This window comes from Phocoena sinus, chromosome 1 (genome assembly GCF_008692025.1).
Source record: "Phocoena sinus isolate mPhoSin1 chromosome 1, mPhoSin1.pri, whole genome shotgun sequence".
Taxonomy (NCBI): Eukaryota; Metazoa; Chordata; class Mammalia; order Artiodactyla; family Phocoenidae; genus Phocoena; species Phocoena sinus.
Genome location: NC_045763.1, coordinates 157,955,470 through 157,977,279, shown reverse-complemented (window position 1 = coordinate 157,977,279; position 21,810 = coordinate 157,955,470). Strand labels below are relative to the sequence as shown.

The 21,810-nt window shown below is 37.9% G+C and overlaps 1 protein-coding gene across 4 annotated transcripts in view; it reads right to left on the bottom strand.

Annotated features, from left to right (window-relative positions):
• Positions 1 to 21,810, bottom strand: part of SDCCAG8 (SHH signaling and ciliogenesis regulator SDCCAG8) — a 262,756-nt gene that overhangs the window by 52,550 nt on the left and 188,396 nt on the right. The window contains exon 17 of one of the 4 annotated variants that reach the window (XM_032643445.1): positions 289 to 1,802. The exons of the other annotated variants lie outside the window; for them this stretch is intronic. Within the exon in view, the coding sequence (XP_032499336.1) occupies positions 1,739 to 1,802 (64 nt within the window). The 3' untranslated portion in view covers positions 289 to 1,738. Of the gene's footprint in view, positions 1 to 288; positions 1,803 to 21,810 lie in introns of those variants that run through there. 4 annotated transcript variants of the gene reach the window in all.

The window sequence follows — 21,810 nt, the reverse complement described above, 5'->3', positions numbered from 1 at the left end:
TTCTGGGAATAGCATGTAATATAAACTTGTTTAAATAATTCCCAGGTTTTTTTTTTTTTTTAATTTTAATGTTACAAATACAAAACTTCAATTACTGACTGGAAAAAATAAACTACTGAAAGAAACAAATGCTGTCTTCTTTAAACTCATTAGTTCTGCAACAGAACTAAAATGAAAAATTAAGCTCAAGACTCAGTTCAGATCCCAACTGAATTTCTTTAACAGCAGTGAGTCTTGTCAAAAATGTGTTTTCTAGATAAAAAGAAAATTGTTAGAGAGTACTGCCTAACATATTGTCTTGGTATTTCTTTCACAGAATGATGCCTGAATCACTTTTTGTGCCATAAAAATAATACAAATTAAGACTCATATACAAAGATAAAAGATTTAAGTCTAAGTATACATCATCTTTTAAAATAACCATTTGCTATTTGTGAGTGGGAAAAGAAACTGTAATACTCAGTTTATATGCTCCCTTGGAGTCTATATCAATTTCAAGTTTTCTTTTATGATTCAGCTATTCTAAGAGTATAAACTATTTTATTAAAAATTAATGTGTTATCCACACAAATGGCAAATATTGAAAATAGGAACATAAGTAAAAAATAATAAAAATAGTAAGTCTACTAATACTGAAGAGGAAGGAAGACAGGAGGGGGAGGAGAGCATGTGAAAGGGAGAGAGATTTTAAACATCCGGTTTCTATTCTGGACCATTTATAGAAACAGACAGACACAGCAAGCAGAAGCCAAATATATTCTCGGGCTCCGACAGGATTTGTTTTCTATCTTGTCATTACTTTTACTATATTCTTCCTAATAATATTTCTCCAGTGTTCCAGATTTCCTGACCGACAATACCAATCTTATTAAGAGCTTACACATGAGAGTTGTAGAGGATTCAGGCATGTGCATGGAGTCTGGCTGCCTTGTGAGCCTACTTGCTGGGGGTTTGAAGCTTTCCCAGGAACTCTTCAGCACAAAGGCATGGCAACTTCCTCCCCCATCCTATGCATCCTTCCCAAATTCCTTTGAATGATTTTCTTAGGAACTAGCACACAATCCCTGGCAGAGCAGTAGGTACCTACCTGGTCTACTGCACAAAGGTAAAAGTATATGCATGATGCCCGTTTCACTACTGCTGGCACAAAGGCAACAGACTCACTCAACATGCATCCTCTTTGTTTGCTCTTTTTATGAGAGTGAGTCCATGTCATATCTCAAGCAAGTACCTATCAAGCTCAACCCTTTCCATTTCAATGTCATTGAGAGAAAGTCACAGTGCCTACTAAACATGCAGCTTTAGACACACACACTTGTCCCTACATCAAAATAAAACACAATAGAATTCCTCTACACCAAAGATAATGAGGGAACTATTTTGAAAATATGAATGATTTGTTTATGCAGACTATAAAAACATCTCTTTGCATCAAAATAAGTGTCCCTCTTTATTGCACACAGACTATTTTCTATAGAATTTAAATTGCACATGAAATTATAATTGTGTCTTGTTTAATGTAAATTGATTGTCTCAATTATTGGGAAAGCATTTGAATTTTAATGGACTAATTTTAATGGACATGTGCCAAGCAAATCAGCAAAAACTCTAACAGCTCTAACTGTGGAGGTGCACAGCCAGACGTCTCTACAAATCAGAAGGGACTGCCTGGTCTGGAGAATTCATCCTAAAGAGGCAGCCCAGAGGAGTTAGTAAGCTATTCCCCATGAAGAAGAGATCAGCTTTTGATTGTCAGTGTTAGAAGATGCTGTGACAGTGAGGCTGTAATTTGGTTTCTCTCTCTGAAAAAAAAAGATTCACTATTAGTAGAAAGGACTTTTATGGCTATGCTTTATAGAAAAAAATTTTTTTAATGTTCTTTCTTTCTACGGATTAGGCTATCCATGAAAATCAAGGCTTTAACCTGAAGGTAGAACCAACTGAGAATCTAGCAGTACCGTGTCACCAGGAACTAAGACACACTTTTTTTTTTAGCATAGTAAATATACATGTATATATTTATTATTTTTTAAAATAGATCTTTATTGGATCATAATTACTCCACAATACCGTGTTAGTTTCTGTTGCACAACAAAGCGAATCAGCCATATGCACACACATGTCCCCATATATCCTCTCATTTGAGCTTCCCTCCCATCCTCCCTATCCCACCCCTCTAGGTCATCGCAAAGCACCTAGCCAATCTCCGTGCTATGCTGCTGCTTCCCACCAGCCAACTATTTTACATTCGGTAGTGTATGTATGTCAATGCTACTCCCCCTTTGCCCCAGCTTCGCCCTCCCACCCCATGACCTCAAGTCCATTTTCTATGTCCATCTGTTTATCCCTGCCCTGCAACTAGGTTCATCAGTACCTTTTTTTTTTTTTTAGATCCCATATATACATGTTAGCATACAGTATTTGTTTTTCTCTTTCTGACTTACTTCACTCTGTATGACAGACTCTAAGTCCATCTACCTCACTACAAAAAACTCAATTTCGTTTCTTTTTATGGCTGAGTAATATTCCATTGTATATATGTGCCACATCTTCTTTATCCATTCATCTGTTGATGGGTATTTAGGTTGAGTCCATGTCCTGGCTATTGTAAATAGAGCTGCAATGAACATTGTGGTACATGACTACTTTTGAATTATGGTTTTCTCAGGGTATATGCCCAGTAGTGGGACTGCTGGGTCATGTGGTAGTTCTATTTTTAGTTTTTTAAGGAACCTCCATACTGTTTTCCATAGTGGTTGTATCAATTTACATTCCCACCAACAGCGCAGGAGGGTTTAAAACACACTTGAATGTAAGCCTTGGACGTCTGAGGGAAGGCCACCCCAGGAAGCTGGCTGCAGACAGATCGCAGCAGCACACCACATAGTCACTGCCTGACACTTCTCCTGCTAGAAATCCAGTGTCTGTGAAGTCAAACAAATATCCTCCACACTTACAATCACAGGCAATAGCAGACCTCACCCATTTTGCTACCCAGATAGTGCAACATTTTTATAGTTAAATTATAACCAGTGATGCTGGAGGTATAGATACACATCTGCTGGAAATTGCCAGCCTTATAAGATCTTTTTCTCACACCCCAAGCCTCAAGAAGCACTGTTGACAGGTATAAAAATCACCCCTGGGTATAATATGATGAACAATTTACTACACAGCCAAATTTATACCTCAGCTATAAATCACCATCAATTTACTTTAACTGCTATCTATTTGAGATATTTTAGGAATTGAAAATACAAAGTTTTAATCATTTCAGTCTTGAGATTCTTTTTGCAATAGAAAACTGGCAGTATTAATCTAGACATACATGTAGATGTTAGGTACGGAGTATAAATTTTGAGCCAGTGAATAAAGATTTCTTCTCCTATTCATCAAACTTTCCTGAATGAATTTCTATGATATTAAAGAATCAAGCTGAATATGAGGCATTTCTTTCTATAACAAAATTCAGAAAGGGCCAAAAGTTATGAGCAACTACAATTTTTACTGATTTCTTCCTACATGTTATCTGGCTTGTATAAAACCACCTCAGTGTTAAGATAATTCAATATTTATGTGTCCTATAACTTTTTTTAAGAATGCAGAGTTCCCTGCCAACAAGATATTTGATTAAAATTCATAATTAGTACGTCTCAGATTTTGGATAATACCGCCTAACAGTGTGAATTCTAACAAAATGCCACACCCAAGGCACACCATTTCACTGCATAAGAGTATGAAATCTGGCCACAGGTGGGTATCTAGAAATAAAAAGCCGAAGCAAAGCAACAGGAGCATGAAAAGATAGAGGAAGAGTAATGTAAAAGTTAGGGGGAGTATCAGACAAAGAAGAAGATGAAGAAGTAGCAGATAAGCATCACTGGCTGGTTAGAAAACAACTCAGCATGAACCGCACGTTTGGCATCTCAATACCCATCCATCCCACATCCCCACATTTGTAGGGGACTGGTTAAGCTTCACTTAGCAGCCAGAGTCAGTAATGCATCAGCTAGATGGATGTCTCCTTTCTTTTAATGACATTTGCCTAGCATATAAACATTAAAATTTGCATTAAGGGGAAAAGAGTGACTCAAAAGCCACTTTAATGCAGCTTTTCTATATTTCTGCAAAACGCCTTTAAAATATCGGCTCTTTAAATGGCTGCATTATTTTCCATAGGTGATAAGGAGAAAACGGTCCTGCCCCTGTTCTCATACACACACACACACACACACACACACACACACAAACACACACAGAGTATAATAGCCATTTTTAACACCAATTGACTTATATAAAACAAAACCCCAGAAAATACCATTCTATCATCAAGATACTATAAAACCAAATTTTCTCTTTAATCTGTTAAATTCCCATCATGGCAAAAACAATGTATGAAATTGCTCCCCGCAACCCAATTCATGAAATGTTTAACTAAACAAAGGAAAACACTTTATAAAGGACTAAAGGCATTACTCTCCTCATGTAATCACCTCAGAAGTTATTTTGTTCAAGATGATCAAAGACATGTCAAAACCAACATGGAATCACACAAAGGAATTAATTCATTATGTTCGATTGATTCTAGATGTCTTTTGTGCAACATGAAAGAGCTAAAAGAGCACAAAAAAGAATACTGCCTACAGGGCTGCGTACACAGCCCCAACTCCAAGTACCCTGCAGGCCAGGGCTGGGTTTTCAGCCAGCCCATAGGTAATGGGCTCTCTGCTGGGACTGCCCCTCTCAAGTCAGGTGAAAAAGGTCTGCCTCGGAACAAAACTCCACAAAAGCAGCCTTAAACTGAGTATTTTCTGGGAGAAAAGTGATATTTTTTGCGGTCCTATCTATCAGTGGAGATTATTTAGCTTTTTTTTTTTTTTTTTTTAACATCTTTATTGGAGTATAATTGCTTTACAATGGTGTGTTAGTTTCTGCTTTATAACACAGTGAATCAGTTATACATATACATATGTTCCCATCTCTTCCCTCTTGTGTCTCCCTCCCTCCCACCCTCCTTATCCCACCCCTCTAGGCGGTCACAAACCACGGAGCTGATCTCCCTGTGCTATGCGGCTGCTTCCCACTAGCTGTCTATTTTACGTTTGGTAGTATATATATGTCTATGCCACTCTCTCACTTTGTCACAGCTTACCCTTCCCCCTCCCCATATCCTCAAGTCCATTCTCTAGTAGGTCTGTGTCTTTATTCCTGTCTTACCCCTAGGTTCTTCATGAACTTTTTTTTTTCTTAGATTCCATATACATGTGTTAGCACATGGTATTTGTTTTTCTCTTTCTGACTTACTTCACTCTGTATGACAGAATCTAGGTGCATCCACCTCACTACAAATAACTCAATTTCGTTTCTTTTTATGGCTGAGTAATATTCCATTGTATATACGTGCCACATCTTCTTTATCCATTCATCTGTTGATGGACACTTAGGTTGCTTCCATGTCCTGGCTATTGTAAATAGAGCTGCAATGAACATATTGGTACATGACTCTTTGAATTATAGTTTGCTCAGGGTATATGCCCAATAGTGGGATTGCTGGGTCGTATGGTAGTTTTATTTGTAGTCTTTTAAGGAACCTCCATACTGTTCTCCTTTTTGACCTACCTCCTAGAGAAATGGAAATAAAAACAAAAATAAACAAATGGGACCCAATGAAACATAAAAGCTTTTGCACAGCAAAGGAAACCATAAACAAGACCAAAAGATAAGCCTCAGAATGGGAGAAAATATTTGCAAATGAAGCAACTGACAAAGGATTAATCTCCAAAATATACAAGCAGCTCATGCAGCTCAATGACAAAAAAACAAACAACCCAATCCAAAAATGGGCAGAAGCCCTAAATAGACACTTCTCCAAAGATATACAGATTGCCAACAAACACATGAAAGAATGCTCAACATCATTAATCATTAGAGAAATGCAAATCAAAACTACAATGAGATATCATCTCACACCGGTCAGAATGGCCATCATCAAAAAATCTAGAAACAATAAATGCTGGAGAGGGTGTGGAGAAAAGGGAACACTCTTGCATTGTTGGTGGGAATGTAAATTGATACAGCCATTATGGAGATTATTTAGTTTTAAAGGAAGACCTGCTATTTTGTGTTTCTATTTGATTTTGTTTTGTTATTTAATGAGGATATACTATTAAGTTTGAATTGCAAAATAAAATCCAAGAACTTAAATTTAACAAAAGTATATATTGTTTCCTATGTGCCAAGCAGATTCCAAGCTCATTTCAGTCTTAGAACAGCCCTAGGCAATGGGAACTGTTTTCCCTCCTTTTACGTGTGAGGAAACTGAGTCACCAAGAAGTGAGGTGACTTGCCCAACATCCACAGCCTGTTCAGTGGTGGGCCTGGGCCTAGAATCCAGGCAGGAAGCTCCAGAAACTGCATGTTTTTAACCACTATCCACCACGTGCTCTATTGGTAATTTAAAAATCTTTTTAAAAGCTCATTTAGTCTTGCTATAATAACCTGGGGAGATTTCTAAGGCACATCAGCCTGAAAAGCTGCTAGCAGAGACTTTGACTCTTAGATACCACACTGTCACTCACGAGTTAGAGTGGGAAAATCTGCTGTGGGGCTTTGTGGCCTGGAACTCTGGAGACCTGGAATGGGGTCCAGGACCAGCTCAGATGCTGGCTTCCTGGGGAAACTCAGAGAGGTATGGCAGCATGCTGATGAAAGCACAGGCTCCAGCATTAGACAACCTTGCATTTCTAGACTGGCAATGGGACATATTAGCTAAGTGACTGTGGGTAAGTCACATAATCTCTTGGCGTCTCAGTTTCCCCCTCTAAAAAACAGGAGACAAGAATATTATCTCAATAGAATTGATCCGATGCTTAAATTATTCAATGCCTCTCTGCTGCAGATTCTTTAATCACAAAACTGCAGTGTTGTGTTAGAGATCACGAAGTCCCATCTACCTAACAAATACTGTGATTCCATAATACTACGACTACAGGACTGTTGATTATAATACTGTACGTAGTGCTTATGCTTTTCAAACATTTTCACACCTATGATCTGATTTGATACTCATTACTAATCTGCATAGTATTCAATCCCTATTTTATGGATGAGGAAATTGAGCCTGAGAGACTTTATTTGGCTTGGCCAAGATCATACGTTGGCAGGTGACATGGTTGGCCCACAAACTCTGAGCTTTTGCTCCTTATCCAGGATTCTTATAATTTGCTGTGTTTCCACAGAAGACATGACGCCTGCATGCAATAAGCTTACAACACAAATGGAGAAAGTGAAAGAACGTGAAAAAGTAGAAATAAATACTAGTTGCTCCAAGATCCTGGAGAGAACGGAGTAGCTGCCTCTGGTTTGTATGTCAGGCAGCTTGCACTGAGGGGACCTCTTACGCATCCAATGATAGTGCAGCACCCAGGCTTTCTTGGAGCGCAGAAGCCAAGGTAGAGTTTCTATGAGGAGAATGAAGAAAAGAAAATGAGAGATATTTAACCGAGACATGGTTGCAGAAATGCTTGTAACCAGTGAATGGTAATTGAGGGCTCTGGAAGGGAAGAGAAGCGAAACAGTAGAGAGGATAGGAGATGCACATAATGAAAGTTTTCTCAAGGGCTGGCCTTGAGGTTGACATTATTTAATGTTAGTATCCATGACAGGTGTACCAGATTCTCTCTGTGCCATCCTTTCCTGGGCCCTCAATCCCTTGCCACTGCTACTGAGATCACTGATTTCATGGAACCCTCTTTGCTCTGCCACCTGAGGCTCACTGCATGCAACTCAAGTCTTGGATTCCTCCTGCCCCTTGGAGTCCAATGACATGCCAAATTCTAGAATTTAGGATTTGGCTTCTGAAGCAACTGCTAAAAGGACTGGTAAATGTAATATGAAGTGCAGGGGAATTATCTCCCATAAGGAAAATTTTGGACCCATGGGAGACATGAGATGGAAGTGGGGCAGATAAATTCCCTCTCCTTTCCTCCCTCCAGTGAGCTATCTGGAGGCAGTTTCTCTGTACAGCCTGTCCAGGAACAGCCTGTGTGGCTGTGACTCTGTGGCTTATCATGAAGCAGTTGCCAGTATGGTAACACATTGCCTTACATTATTTTCCATTATTCTATGCCTCACCTTCCTTTCTCTCACTCTCACTGCCCTGGGGTTGCAGCTAAAATAAACCTTAGCATGTAACCCTTGTTCAAGTTCTAGGACAGCAGAAGTGGCAAAGTCATCATTGAAATTACCCAGTTAGTTAATATATCTAAAAATCGACGTAAAAAGACATAATTCGTCATGGAAATGTAAGTAGTCTGATAATGTAAGCAAAATGGTGAGAAGTCAATAAACTTAGAAATCAGAAACAGACTACAGATGGGAAATAAGCAGAAAGCTATCAGGGGGCCCCTCTGGCACTCCAAGTAGGTGATAAATATCAGGATGTTTAAAAGGCTAACATCACAGAAATGCCACCCCCCACTCCCCTATCTGCTTAAGGTCCTTCAAAGACTCCCTTCTCACAGTGAAGAATAAATTTCAAACATTTTTACATGATTCAAGAGAAAGACTCTTCCAGATCTAACTTCTGAGAGTCCCACCTCCTCTTAATATGTAGGAAGCCACAAAAACATTACTCCCACCCTAACAATGAGAAAAAGAGTCAGATAATCAACAAATCCATAAGTATTCTTGAGCCAGAGAGCTGAGGTTGGAAGATAACCAGGTGAACTAAATTCCAAGAGGCAGAGTGTCCCTCTGAGGAGAGGCAGAAACACTTGAATTCTTTTATCTTTAGCAGAGCATGGAAAAGAGAAATGGCCACTATAAAAGGAGGGAAGAGGAAAGCAGGTAATGTTCTGATCTGTTCTTACAGTGTAGGCTAGTATGACAGTCTAGAATTCCTGGGACCCCCAGACACGAGAGGACAAGAAGAGTTTGCATTCATTCTTAAGCACTTTTCCACAGGTTTCCTTCCACTGGATGCTCACAAGAAAGACTGGGAGCAGGAAAGGAGATGTGCACCCCAACCGGGCAGGGCACAAGCAAAAACCCTGCTCACAGAGTAGACTCTATTTTTTCATATGAAGCAAAAGCCTCAAGCTTCTGGGGAAGGGGCAAGAAATCTTCCCAGGAAAAGGTTCAGTGCCTCTGGGGAAACGTTAGATGCAAAAGCTATCTTCCCCTGGGAGGGGTGGAACCCTCTTGCACGTGGCCCTAGGAATAGGTAAACTTTCACTGAGGAATATAGGTCAAAGCAAAATCCATCATTGCTGTGATGGTAGACGTTTGAAATCCAGCTCTCTGGAGAAAAGGAAGTTCTGAATTGTAGTGTCTGCCCATTTCTGTGATGTAAATACTTCTACTGTGTCCAACTTAAAACTATCAAGATGATGTTAAATGACTCACACATTTATAAAAATTTAATAATCAGCTCCAGCACGCAACTGCATCTGACCCTGAAGAGGCAGCAGGAAATCCCATCCCCATGCCCAATCCCATGCTCATCATAAACCACAAGGAGAGTCAAATGGAAAAACCAGAAATAAAAAACAGCAATAAATAAAAAAAAAACCCAGCATCAACAATAAAGAATTTCTTTGATGGGCCTATTAACAGACTGAATTCAACACAGGGAGGGAAAAATCATTAAATTCGAGATTGGTCAAAGAAATTATCCAAGCTAACTACGAAGAAGATAGAAAGGAGTTAAGGTGGGAGGCACAGGGGGTAGTGTGGGGAGAGAAGAGACTAGAACAGTACATCTAAGAGCTATGGGACAACATCAAATGATCTAACCAATGTATAACTGGAATCCCAGAAGGAGGAGAGAAAGAAAGAGAATGGGAAGATCTAACTCCTGCATACTGTCTCTGCATCATCTACCGTCAATCTCCCTTTATATTTTAAAGCCACAGTAAAGTTCTTGAAGAGACCATGTCCTCCTCGACTCCCAGGACCTTCAAACATCTATTCCTTTTTCTCTGTTAAGAGTACTTCTACTTCTCAGGTATTATTTCTCTAAGGAATTGTACACTGGGTCTCTAAACCCAGGTCGGGTGCCAGTCTGGTATGCCCCAGAGCATCCTGATTCACTCTCCTCATATCAGATTATACCCCTGTGATTACTGTGTGCTCCTGAGCAGAAATGAGAGCTCCTTAAGGGTAGAGATCATGACTTTTTGGACTTACATTGTATGTATGGAAGAAATGTTTAGGGATCTTAAGCATGGAAATACATTTTTTTTTCTCTAATATAAGAACAGAAATTTATCTGCTCTGTCTTTTTAGCAAAAGCTCTGTCCAAAGAGTGATGTTCAATGCTCATAACCTCTTGTGGTTATTCGTACATTTCTAACATGTGTCTAGCACCTATTTTTAATTGAATATTTTTAAAAATCTAGACTTGAGGAAAAATAAAAATAATAAACATTATAAAAATATTAAAACTGGTTCATTATAGATTTTTTTTTTTTAACATCTTTACTGGGGTATAATTGCTTTTTTCACAATGTTGATTCTTCCAATCCAAGAACATAGTATATCTCTCCATCTATTTGTATCATCTTTAATTTCTTTCATCAGTGTCTTATAATTTTCTGTATACAGGCCTTTTGTCTCCTTAGGTAGGTTTATTCCTAGATATTTTATTCTTTTTGTTGCAGTGGTAAATGGGAGTGTTTTCTTGATTTCACTTTCAGATTTTTCATCATTAGTATATAGGAATGCCAGAGATTTCTGTGCATTAATTTTGTATCCTGCTACTTTACCAAATTCATTGATTAGCCCTAGTATATACATGGTTTTATAGAATATTTGTCTCCAAAAAGGCGTTAGCTATTTCCTAGTACTTTATGTTCATAGAGTTTTTTCTTTTCTAATGTTTAAATGTTATAAAAATTTCCCTCCCAGGAATAGAAATTAAAATCTGATAGCCTTTTTTTTACTTTTTTCTGTTTCTAAAGTCAAAACCTAAAATAGGTAAAATTGGGGATTTAAAAAGAGTGTGGCTCACTCTCAATTATGCTGAAAATATGATTTTTAAAACAACTAGGTAAATGTATCCCTCTTGAAATTTTATTTGGGGCTCATACTAAAAACTTTCACACATACAAACACACACCCACAAACATTCATATACTCACAAACACTTAGAATATCATAGGCATATCCCAAGTATTGTCCAAAATGTTGTTCCATAAATCACTTGTTGAAAACTCAGAAGGCATTTACCCTTAGAAATAACATTATGTAAACATGGCATTTTGTTTCACAGACTAGTTCACAAGAGCCTATTTAACCCCAAATATAAATAAACTACCTTACAGAATGTTAGCCTCTCAAGTTCCTGTTGCATGTCCAAAATCTAGAACAGAACCTAGTATACTAAGGGGTTGGTAAGTATGTTGAAAGAAGAATGCTGAATAAATAATAGTGTGAAACATTTGTTGAAGACTAAGTCTGCACCAGACACTGTTCTAAAGAGTTTTCAAGGGTAATTTTAGGCCATTATCACAACCTTATAAGGTAGCATTTTTCAGATAATGAAAGTGAGAAACTGAGGAAATAAGGAAGATTAAAATTTATGATTTAAGGAATTTGCTCTTGACCTGACATCTAGGAAGAGAGCCTCCTTCTAGGGTGCATGTTCTTAACTACTATACATACTGTGAAAATTACTAAAAAGAAATTTCATTTAAAATGGTGTTGGGTTTTTTGATATTTAAGGTGTGTGTTTCTTTATTTCATTTTGGATGATCTGTCCATTGGTGAAATTGGGGTGTTGAAGTCCCCTACTATTATTGTGTTACTGTCGATTTTCCCTTTTATGGCTGTTAGCATTTGCCTTATGTATTGAAGTGCTCCTATGTTGGGTGCATAAATATTTACAATTGTTAATATCTTCTTCTTGGATTGATCCCTTGATCATTATGTAGTATGCTTCTTTGTCTCTTGTAATAGTCTTTATTTTAAAGTCTACTTTGTCTGATATAAGAATTGCTACTTCAGCTTTCTTTTGATTTCCATTTGCATGGAGTATCTTTTTCCATCCCTTCACTTTCAGTCTGTATGTGCCCCTAAGTCTGAAGTGGGTCTCTTGTAGACAGCATATATAGGGGTCTTGGTTTTGTATCCATTCAGCCAGTGTACATCTTTCGGTTGGAGCATTTAATCCATTTACATTTAAGGTAATTATAGATATGTATGTTCCTATTACCATTTTCTTAATTGTTTTGGGTTTGTTTTTGCAGGTCTTTTCCTTCTCTTGTGTTTCCTGTGTAGAGAAGTTCCTTTAGCATTTGTCTTAAGCTGGTTTGGTGGTGCTGAATTCTCTTGTCTGTAAATGTTTTAATTTCTCTGTTAAATCTGAATGAGATCCCTGCTGAGTAGAGTATCTTGGTTGTAGGTTTTTCACTTTCAACACTTTAAATATGCCCTGCCGCTCCCTTCTGGCTTGCAGAGTTTCTGCTGAAAACAAACAAACCAATCCAAAAATGGGCAGAAGACCTAAATAGACATTTCTCCAAAGAAGATATACAGATTGCCAACAAACACATGAAAGGATGCTCAGCATCACTAATCATTAGAGAAATGCACATCAAAACTATGATGAGGTATCACCTCACACTGATCAGAATGGCCATCTTCAAAAAATCTACCAAAAATAAATGCTGGAGAGGGTGTGGAGAAAAGGGAACCCTCCTGCACTGTTAGTGGGAATGTAAATTGATACAGCCACTATGGAGAACAGTATGGAGGTTCCTTAAAAAACTAAAAACAGAACTACCATATCATCCAGCAATCTCACCACTGGGCATATACCCTGAGAAAACCATAATTCAAAAAGAGACATGTACCACAATGTTCACTGCAGCACTATTTACAATAGCCAGGACATGGAAGCAAGCTAAATGTACATTGACAGATGAATGGATAAAGAAAATGTGGTGCATATATACAATGGAATATTAGACATAAAAGGAAACAAAATTGAGTTACTTGTAATGAGGTGGATGGACCTAGAGTCTGTTACACAGAGTGAAGTAAGTCAGAAAGAGAAAAACAAATACAGTATACTAACACATATATATGGAATCCAAAAAAAAAAAAGGTTCTGATGAACCTAGGGGCAGGAAAGGAATAAAGATGCAGATGTAGAGAATGGACTTGAGGACACGGGGAGGGGGGAAGCGTAATCTGGGCCGAAGTGAGAGAGTGGCATGGATTTATATATACTACCAAATGTAAAATAGATAGCTAGTGGGAGGCAGCTGCATAGCGCAGGGAAATCAGCTCGGTGCTTTGTGACCACCTAGAGAAGGTAGGGAGATGCAAGAGGGAGGGGATATGGGGATATAGGTATACATATAGTTGATTCACTTTGTTATATAGCAGAAACTAACACAACATTGTAAAGCAATTATACTCCAATAAAGATGTTAAAAAAAAAAAATGGAGTTGGGAGGCCAGCAGGGGAACTATCAGGCCCTACCACTCCATGTCAATCACAGACCCATGAAGAAAAGACATACTTTGTACCTCCAACAGGTAGAAGGTTACTACTTTACTACCCAGAAAGAGGAAGGAAAAAAAAAAAAAAAAAACCTCCTTGCCAGGCAACAACCCAATCAATTAGAGGCTGTCACAACTCAGCCAATGAAAAGCCACTACTTTGAATTCCCAGTTTCCTCCAGTGAACTCTTTGTTTAATAACAGGCCTGCCCAAATCCTTCTCTAGAAAAGCACATTCCTCTCCTTTGTCATTTGGACTTGCCTGTGGATCACCACAGATTAGATGTCCTGAACTGCAATTCTTTTCTGTTCCCAAATTAACCTATTTTGCTGGTAAAATAACTGGCTGTTTTATTGCTTTAGGTCAACAATACTGTCTCTCTACTTTCAGTTTTAGGTCAGAACTTGAAGGCTGTTTAAAGAATGTAAGCTCCATAAGGGCAGGGCTGTCTGCTTGTCCAGTGATTTACCCAAGCACATCTGTGCTATATATAATAAGCACTCAATAAATATTTGATGAAGAAGTGAAAGGGAGTCTTTTTCCTTTTCCTGGGTATTGGGCCTATTCTAGGAATAAGCGTGAATTATATTAAAATGTCTGACATTTTCCTCATTCTCTTCTGTTGGGTATATTTCCCATTTAATTTTCTCCCAGGTGATGTCTGCCTTGTCCCAGCTATATAACTTATTCACTCTCGGATCAAAATCTAACTCCTAAAGCTAGAACTTCCTCTGTTACTGGGAGGGAGGAAAGCAATCTGATTTCAGGTCTTCCCAATAAAATGTAATTGAAAATGCCTTCCAGTCCTCTTAGGAATTTGCCAATAATGTGTAGAATAATTGGATTTTAAAGAAATTGCTTACTGACTCCAACTGACTTATATATTTGGTACAATTTTGGGGGAAAGGGTCGTTTTCTAAGCTGTTTCTGTTTTTTGTAGCTTCCTCTTTTCCTCTACACAGTACTCTCAGATTGTTTGTCTTTAGACCCCTTAGGGGAGGCAGCCTACCTAATCCATGGTCCAGCAAAATGAAAGCTAGTGATAACCAAGAAACATTTCAAAAAAGTTGAAATGAGCTTCTTTCCTAGCAACATATGGATTATATACCAGTTCCTACAATTTGATATTAGAAAATAACGGCATATAAATCTAAAATAACACAGCAATTATGCTAATTTACTTTTAAAAGTATGTTGTCAGTTATTTAGAAACACAGGTTCCCAAGCAGCTCATCACCAAAGGAGTACCTCTCTAAAGAAAACTGGTGGTGGTGATGGACAGATAGGAGGTGAGGATTATACATATATTTGCTTTAGCAAAAGAGATGCTGGATGATTCACTTCTGAATTACAATTCATACAGGACTTGAAACATAGTTATTGAGAAAATAATACACTGCTGATGTAAATACGTAGTATTGCACTATAGGTCAGCAAAACAACTCACAACAAATGAAATTAATTACCGTGAAGCTAAAGTGAGAGCATTTGATAGTTAAAGCTAATAATATCAGTATTTGAAGACCAAGATGACCTCAGTGCAACACTAATAATGCAATATGAACTAAATGTCCTTCCCCCAAATCATCAGAAGTTAAACTACTGGTGCTTGTGCAATATCACAGGAGTTCTGCAAGGTGTGGAGGCCAGTGAAATACTGCACTGGCATTCTCAGTAAGTTGTTTTGGCTTATAAAACCCAAATTTCAGTACTTTTAAAACATTTGCTTAATAGATTTAAAAACTGCCCATAAGAACTGCAGAAATGACCTATAATTTTGGGTCAGTTTCTTGGCCATCAGTACCCAGGGAGCTTTGGTCTATATTTTGATTACGCTTCTTAACGAGGAATGATCAACTCAAGAAATTTCCTCAGGAATAGGGGAAGTTTATCAACAGACTTTTGGTTTGTGCAAAACAGAGAGAATAGGAGATAAAACAACAACAACAACAAAAAATCCTCCAGGCAACCAACTCCTACCCCAGCTGCCAAGGATGGCTGGTCCCCCAGGACATCCTTCCTTTTTGCCTCTGGGGTTTCAGGATGCACAGAGCAGCCAGAAGGCACCTCCCCGAGATGGCAGGTGGTGTCACAGCTGCTCTGGACTCTGGGCTCATAGTGCCTTGACCAGCCCCAATAGAGAGGGAGCTTGCAACCACAGGAATGAGGCAGAGGTGAAGACACTTATTTTTGTGTCCCCTGGCCGAGTACAGTGACTGGTACAAAATAGTTGCCTCATAAATATAGAACAAACAAATTGAGGCCTCAGCTTCCTTTACCAGCACCATATCCATAAACCTGCATTCATCAGCTCATACGCTCTTTTCAACCACAGCTGTAGCAATGTATGAAATAACTCTTTCCAGTCCAAGATTAATTCCTGCTCAATGCTTGTTGTCCCAACCCTCTTCTACTCTCAGGACACATAACATTGTCTCTGTGTCTACCTCAGCTTCTCCAGATTTATTTTGATTCTAAAAATCCCCTTCACAGAAATACACAGTTTTACGAAACCCCTTAGAAATTTATTAAATTATTTCATTATTTTACGTAATATGATTAAGAGGAGAATTTTAAGTAAAAACATTTTATTTGAAATAAGTATATATTTAAGGATTATAATATAAAATTCATTTTAAAAGTTCTTGAACCTAAAACTACTCTAGAAAACAAAGTCTATTAAAAAATATGATGAGTATTTGCAAAGTCTCTAAGTACCTCTCCATAAGACACTTAATGATTTCTTTTGAGCAGAGAGACCTGGCAGATCCCACCTTGACCTAGTGGTCCAAGTCCACACTGCCAGTGACAGGACAAACTGACAGCATGTACCCCTCAACACAATGCACCAAGAATGACACTTGGGATTCCTGCCCCAAATATACAGCCTCAATCTAATCATGAGGAAAAATCAGACAAACGCACACTGAGGACCATTATGTAAAATAATCGAGCGGTTCTCATCAAAACTGCCAACTCTGGGAATTCCCTGGAGGTCCAGTGGTTGGGACTCCATGCTTTTACTGCCAAGGGCCCCGGTTCGATCCCTGGTCAGGGAACTGGGATCCCACAAGCCACATGGCGTGGCCAAAAAAAAAAGGAATAGAAAAAAAAATTTTTTTTAAGTGTCAAGTTTGTGGATGATGGAGAAATACTGAGGAACTGTCACAAATCAGGTTTCTCCACTCAAGGGAAATTATTAAGGGTCTAAAGACCACTAAAGAGACATGAGAACTAAATGCAGCATAGGGTCTTAGACCAGAATTAGAATATTAGGGGAAAAACTGGTGAAATCCCCATAGGGTCTACAGATTAGTTTCTAGTATTGCATCAATACTAATTTTCTGGGTCAGATAACTGTATTGTGGTTTTGTAAGAGGCTGACATTGTGGGCAACTGGATGAAGGGTATATAGGCACTCTCAATTATTTTTGCATCTTTTTATAAGTCTAAAATTACTTCAAAATAAAAAACTAAATAAATGTAACTTTCCTATGTAACAAATGACAGCTATTCATTTCATAAATTAAATTCTTACTGAATTAATTATGTAAGAAAAAAGACAAAACTGGCCAATAAAGTTTTTAAAAAATGTGTTCTAAAATGTATATTTGAAATTAAATCCATGTATAGAACAAAAACCTATAAAAGAGCTTCATGATATTTTTTTGAATTCTTACTTTTTAATGTAAAATTCCACTGTTACTTTTATAGATTCCTCATTTTGTTATTGACTATTTTTTAGAGCAATTAAAGATTCAGAGCGAAACTGAGGGGAAGATACAGACACTTCTCATACACATTTCCCACACGTTCATAACCTCCCCCGTTAAGCAACATCCTGCACTAGAGTGGTGCATTTGTTACAACTGATGAACCCACACTGGCACATCATAATCACCCAAAGTCCACAGTTTACATTAGGGTTCACTCTTGGTGTTGTACATTCCATGGGTTTGGACAAACGCATAATGACATGTATCCATTTATAGTATCATACAGAGAAGTTTCACTGCCCTACAAAATATCTCTGTGCTCCACCTATTCACCCAACCCCTAACCCCTGGCAACCGCTGATCTTTTTTTGTCTCCATATTTTTGCCTTTTTGAGAATATCACATAGTTGGAAATCATACAGTATATAATTTTTTCAGATTTGCTTCTTTCACTTAGTAACATGCATTTGAGTTTCCTCCAGGTCTTTCCATGACCTGATAGCTCATTTCCTTTTAGTGCTGAAGAATATTCCATTGTCTGGATGTATCACACTTTATTTATCCATTCACCTACTGAAGGGCATCTTGGTTTCTTCCAAGTCTTGGCAATTATGAATAAAGTTGCTGTAGACATCCATGTGCAGGTTTTGTGGTGGACATAACTTTTAAACTCCCTTTGGTAAATACCAAGGAGCACCATTGCTGGATTGTATGTTTGGTTTTACAAGAAACTGCCAAACTGACTTCCAGAGTGACTGTACCATTTTGCATCCCTACCAGCAATGAATTAAAGTTCCTTTTGCTACAAAGACTTATCAGCATTTGGTGGTGTCAGTGTTCCAGACTTTTGCCATTCAAATAGGTGGGTAGTGGTATCTCATTGCCGTTTTAACTTGCATTTCCCTGATGACATATGACATGGAGGATTTTTCATATGCTTATTTGCCATCTGTATCTCTTCTTTGGTATCTGTCAAGGACTTTGGTCCATTTTTTAATTGGGTTGTTTGTTTTCTTGTTCTTGAACTTTAAGTGCTCTTTGTATATTTTGGGTAACAGTCCTTTATCAGATATGCCTTTTGCAAATATTTTCTCTTAGTATGTGGCTTGTCTTCTAATTCTCTTGACATTGTCCTTCTCAAAGCAGAAGTTGTGAATTTTAATGAAGTCCATCTTACCAATTATTTCTTTCATGTATCATGCTTTTGATATAACTAAAAGGTCATCACCATTCCCAAGTTCATCAAGGTTATCTTCTAGGAGTTTTATAATTTTGCACTTTACATTTAGGTCTGTGATCCATATTGAGTTAATCTCATGTAAGGTGTAAGATCTGTGTCTACATTCATTTTTCTCTATCTGGATGTCCAGTTGTTCCAGCATTATATTTTGAAAGGATTTTCTTTGCTCCACTGTACTGCCTTTGCTACTTTGTCAAAGGTTGGTTGACTATGTTTATGTGGGTTTATTTCTGGGCTCTCTATTCTGTTTCATAGATATATTTGTTTGTTCTTTCTTAAATACTACACTGTCTTAATTGCTGTAGGTTTATAGTAAGTTGGAAGTCAGGTAGTATCCAGTCCTCCAACGTTGTTCTTCATTATATTGAAATTGTTTTGGCTATTTTGGGTCTTTTGCCTCCCCATACAGAAACTTTAGAAGCAGCTTGTCCCCATCCACAAAATACCTTGCTGGGATTTTGATTGCACTTGTATTAATATACAGATCAAATTGGGAAGAACTGATATCTTGACGATATTGAGACTTCTTTATTTTTTCTTTTTCCTCCACTCTGTTTTAGATCCTATTCCCACATAGGTCATTACAGAGTATTGAAGAGAGTTCCCTGTGCTATTCAGTAGGCTCTTATTAGTTACCTATTTTATATATAGTAGTGTGTACATGTCAATCCCAACCTCCCAATTTATCCCTCTCCCTGCTTTCTCCTGTGGTAACTACAAGTTTGTTTTCTATATCTGTGACTTTATTTCTGTTTTGTAGATAAGTTCATTTGTACCATTTCTTTAGATTCCACATATAAGTGATATCATACGATATTTGTCTTTCTCTGTCTGACTTACTTCACTCAGTATGACAAGCTCTAGGTCCATCCATGTCACTGCAAGTGGCATTATTTCATTTTTTATGGCTGAGTAATATTCCATTGTATATATGTACCACATATTCTTTATCCATTCCTCCATCAATGGACATTTAGGCTGCTTCCATATCCTGGCTGTTGTAAATAGTGCTGCAATGAACATTAGAGTGCATGTATCCTTTTTTTTTTTGCGGTATGCGGGCCTCTCACTGTTCTGGCCTCTCCCGTCGCGGAACACAGGCTCTGGACGCGCAGGCTCAGCAGCCATGGCTCACAGGCCTAGCCGCTCTGCGGCATGTGGGATCTTCCCGGACCGGGGCACGAACCTGTGTCCCCTGCATCAGCAGGCGGACTCTCAACCACTGCGCCACCAGGGAAGCCCCATGTATCCTTTTTAATTATGATTTTCACTGGATGCATGCCCAGGAGTGGGATTGGTGGATCATATGTAGCTCTATTTTTAGTTTTTTAATGAATCTCCATACTTTTCTCCATAGTGGCTGTATCAATTTACATTCCCACCAAGAGTATAGGAAGGTTCCCTTTTCTCCACACCCTCTCCAGCATTTATTATTTGAGATTTTTTGATGATGGTCGTTCTAACTGGTGCGAGCTGATACCTCACTGTAGTTTTGATTTGCATTTCTCTAATAATTAGTGATGCTGAGCATCTTTTCATGTGCCTCTTGGCCATCTGTATTTCTTCTTTGGAGAAATGTCTATTTAGATCTTCTCCATTTTGGGGTTGGGTTGTTTGTTTTTTTGATATAGAGCTGCAGAAGCTGTTTGTTTTTTGTAGATGAATCCCTTGTCGGTTGCTTCATTTGCAAACATTTTCTCCCATTCTGTGGGTTGTATTTTTGTTTTGTTTATGGTTTCCTTTGCTGTGCAAAAGCTTTTAAGTTTAATTAGTCCCATTTGTTTATTTTTGTTCTTACTTCCATTACTCTAGGGGGTGGATCAGAAAAGATCTTGCTGTGATTTATGTCAGAGAGTGTTCTGCCTATGTTTTCCTCTAAGAGTTTTATAGTATCTGGTCCTACATTTAGATCTTTAATCCATTTTGAGTTTATTTTTGTGTATGGTGTTAGGCAGCATTTAAATTTCATTCTTTACAGGTAGCTGTCCAATTTTCCCAGCATCACATATTGAAGAGACTGTCTTTTCTCCATTGTATATTCTTTCCTCCTTTGTCATAGATTAGGTGACCGTAGGCATGTGGGTTTATCTCTAGACTTTCTATCCTTTTCCATTGATCTATATGTCTGTTTTTTTGTGCCAGTACCATACTGTTTTGATTACTGTAACTTTGTAGTATAGTCTGAAGTCAGGGAGTCTGATTTCTCCAGCTCTGTTTTTCTTTCTCAAGATTGCCTTGGCTATACGGGGTCTTTTGTGTTTCCATACAAATTGCAAAATTTTCTGTTCTGATTGTGAAAAATGCTATCGGTAATTTGATAGGGATTGCATTGAATCTGTAGATTACTTTGGGTAGTATAGTCATTTTGACAATATTGATTCTTCCAATCCAAGAACAAGGTATGGCTCTCCATCTGTTTGTGTCATCTTTGATTTCTTTCATCAGTGTCTTATAGTTTTCTGAGTACAGGTCTTTTGCCTCCTTAGGTAGGTTTATTCTTAGGTATTTTATTCTTCTTGATGTGATGGTAAATGGGATTGTTTCCTTAATTTCTCTTTCTGATCTTTCATTGTTAGTGTATAGGAATGCAAGAGATTTCTGTGTATTTATTTTGTATCCTGAAAATTTACCAAATTCATTGATGAGCTCTAATAGTTTTCTAGTAGCATATTTAGCATTTTCTATGTATCATGTCATCTGCAAACAGTGACAGTTTTACTTCTTTTCCAATTTGAATTCCTTTTATCTCTTTTTCTTCTCTGATTGCCATGGCTTGGGCTTTCAAAACTATGTTGAATGAAAATGGCTAGGGTGGACATCCTTGTCTTCTTCCTGATCTTAGAGGAAATGCTTTCAATTTTTCACCGTCGAGGATGATGTTTGCTGTGGGTTTGTCATATATGGCCTTTATTATGTTGAAGTAGGTTCCCTCTATGCCTGCTATGCCCTCTGATAAAAACTTCTGGAGAGTTTTTATCATAAATGGGTGTTGAATTTTGTCACAAGCTTTTTCTGCATCTATTGAGATAATCATATGGTTTTTATTCTTCAGTTTGTTAATGTGGTGTATCACACTGATTGATTTGCAGATATTGAAAAATCCTTGCATCCCTGGGATAAATTCCACTTGATCATGGTGTATGATCCTTTTAATGTGTTGTTGGATTCAGTTTGCTAGTATTTTGTTGAGGATTTTTACATCTATATTTATCAATGATATTGGCCTGTAATTTTCTTTTTTTGTGATATCTTTGTCTGGTTTTGGTATCATGGTGATGGTGGCCTTGTAGAATGAACTTGGGAGTGTTCCTCCCTCTGCAATTTTTGGGAAGAGTTTGAGAAGG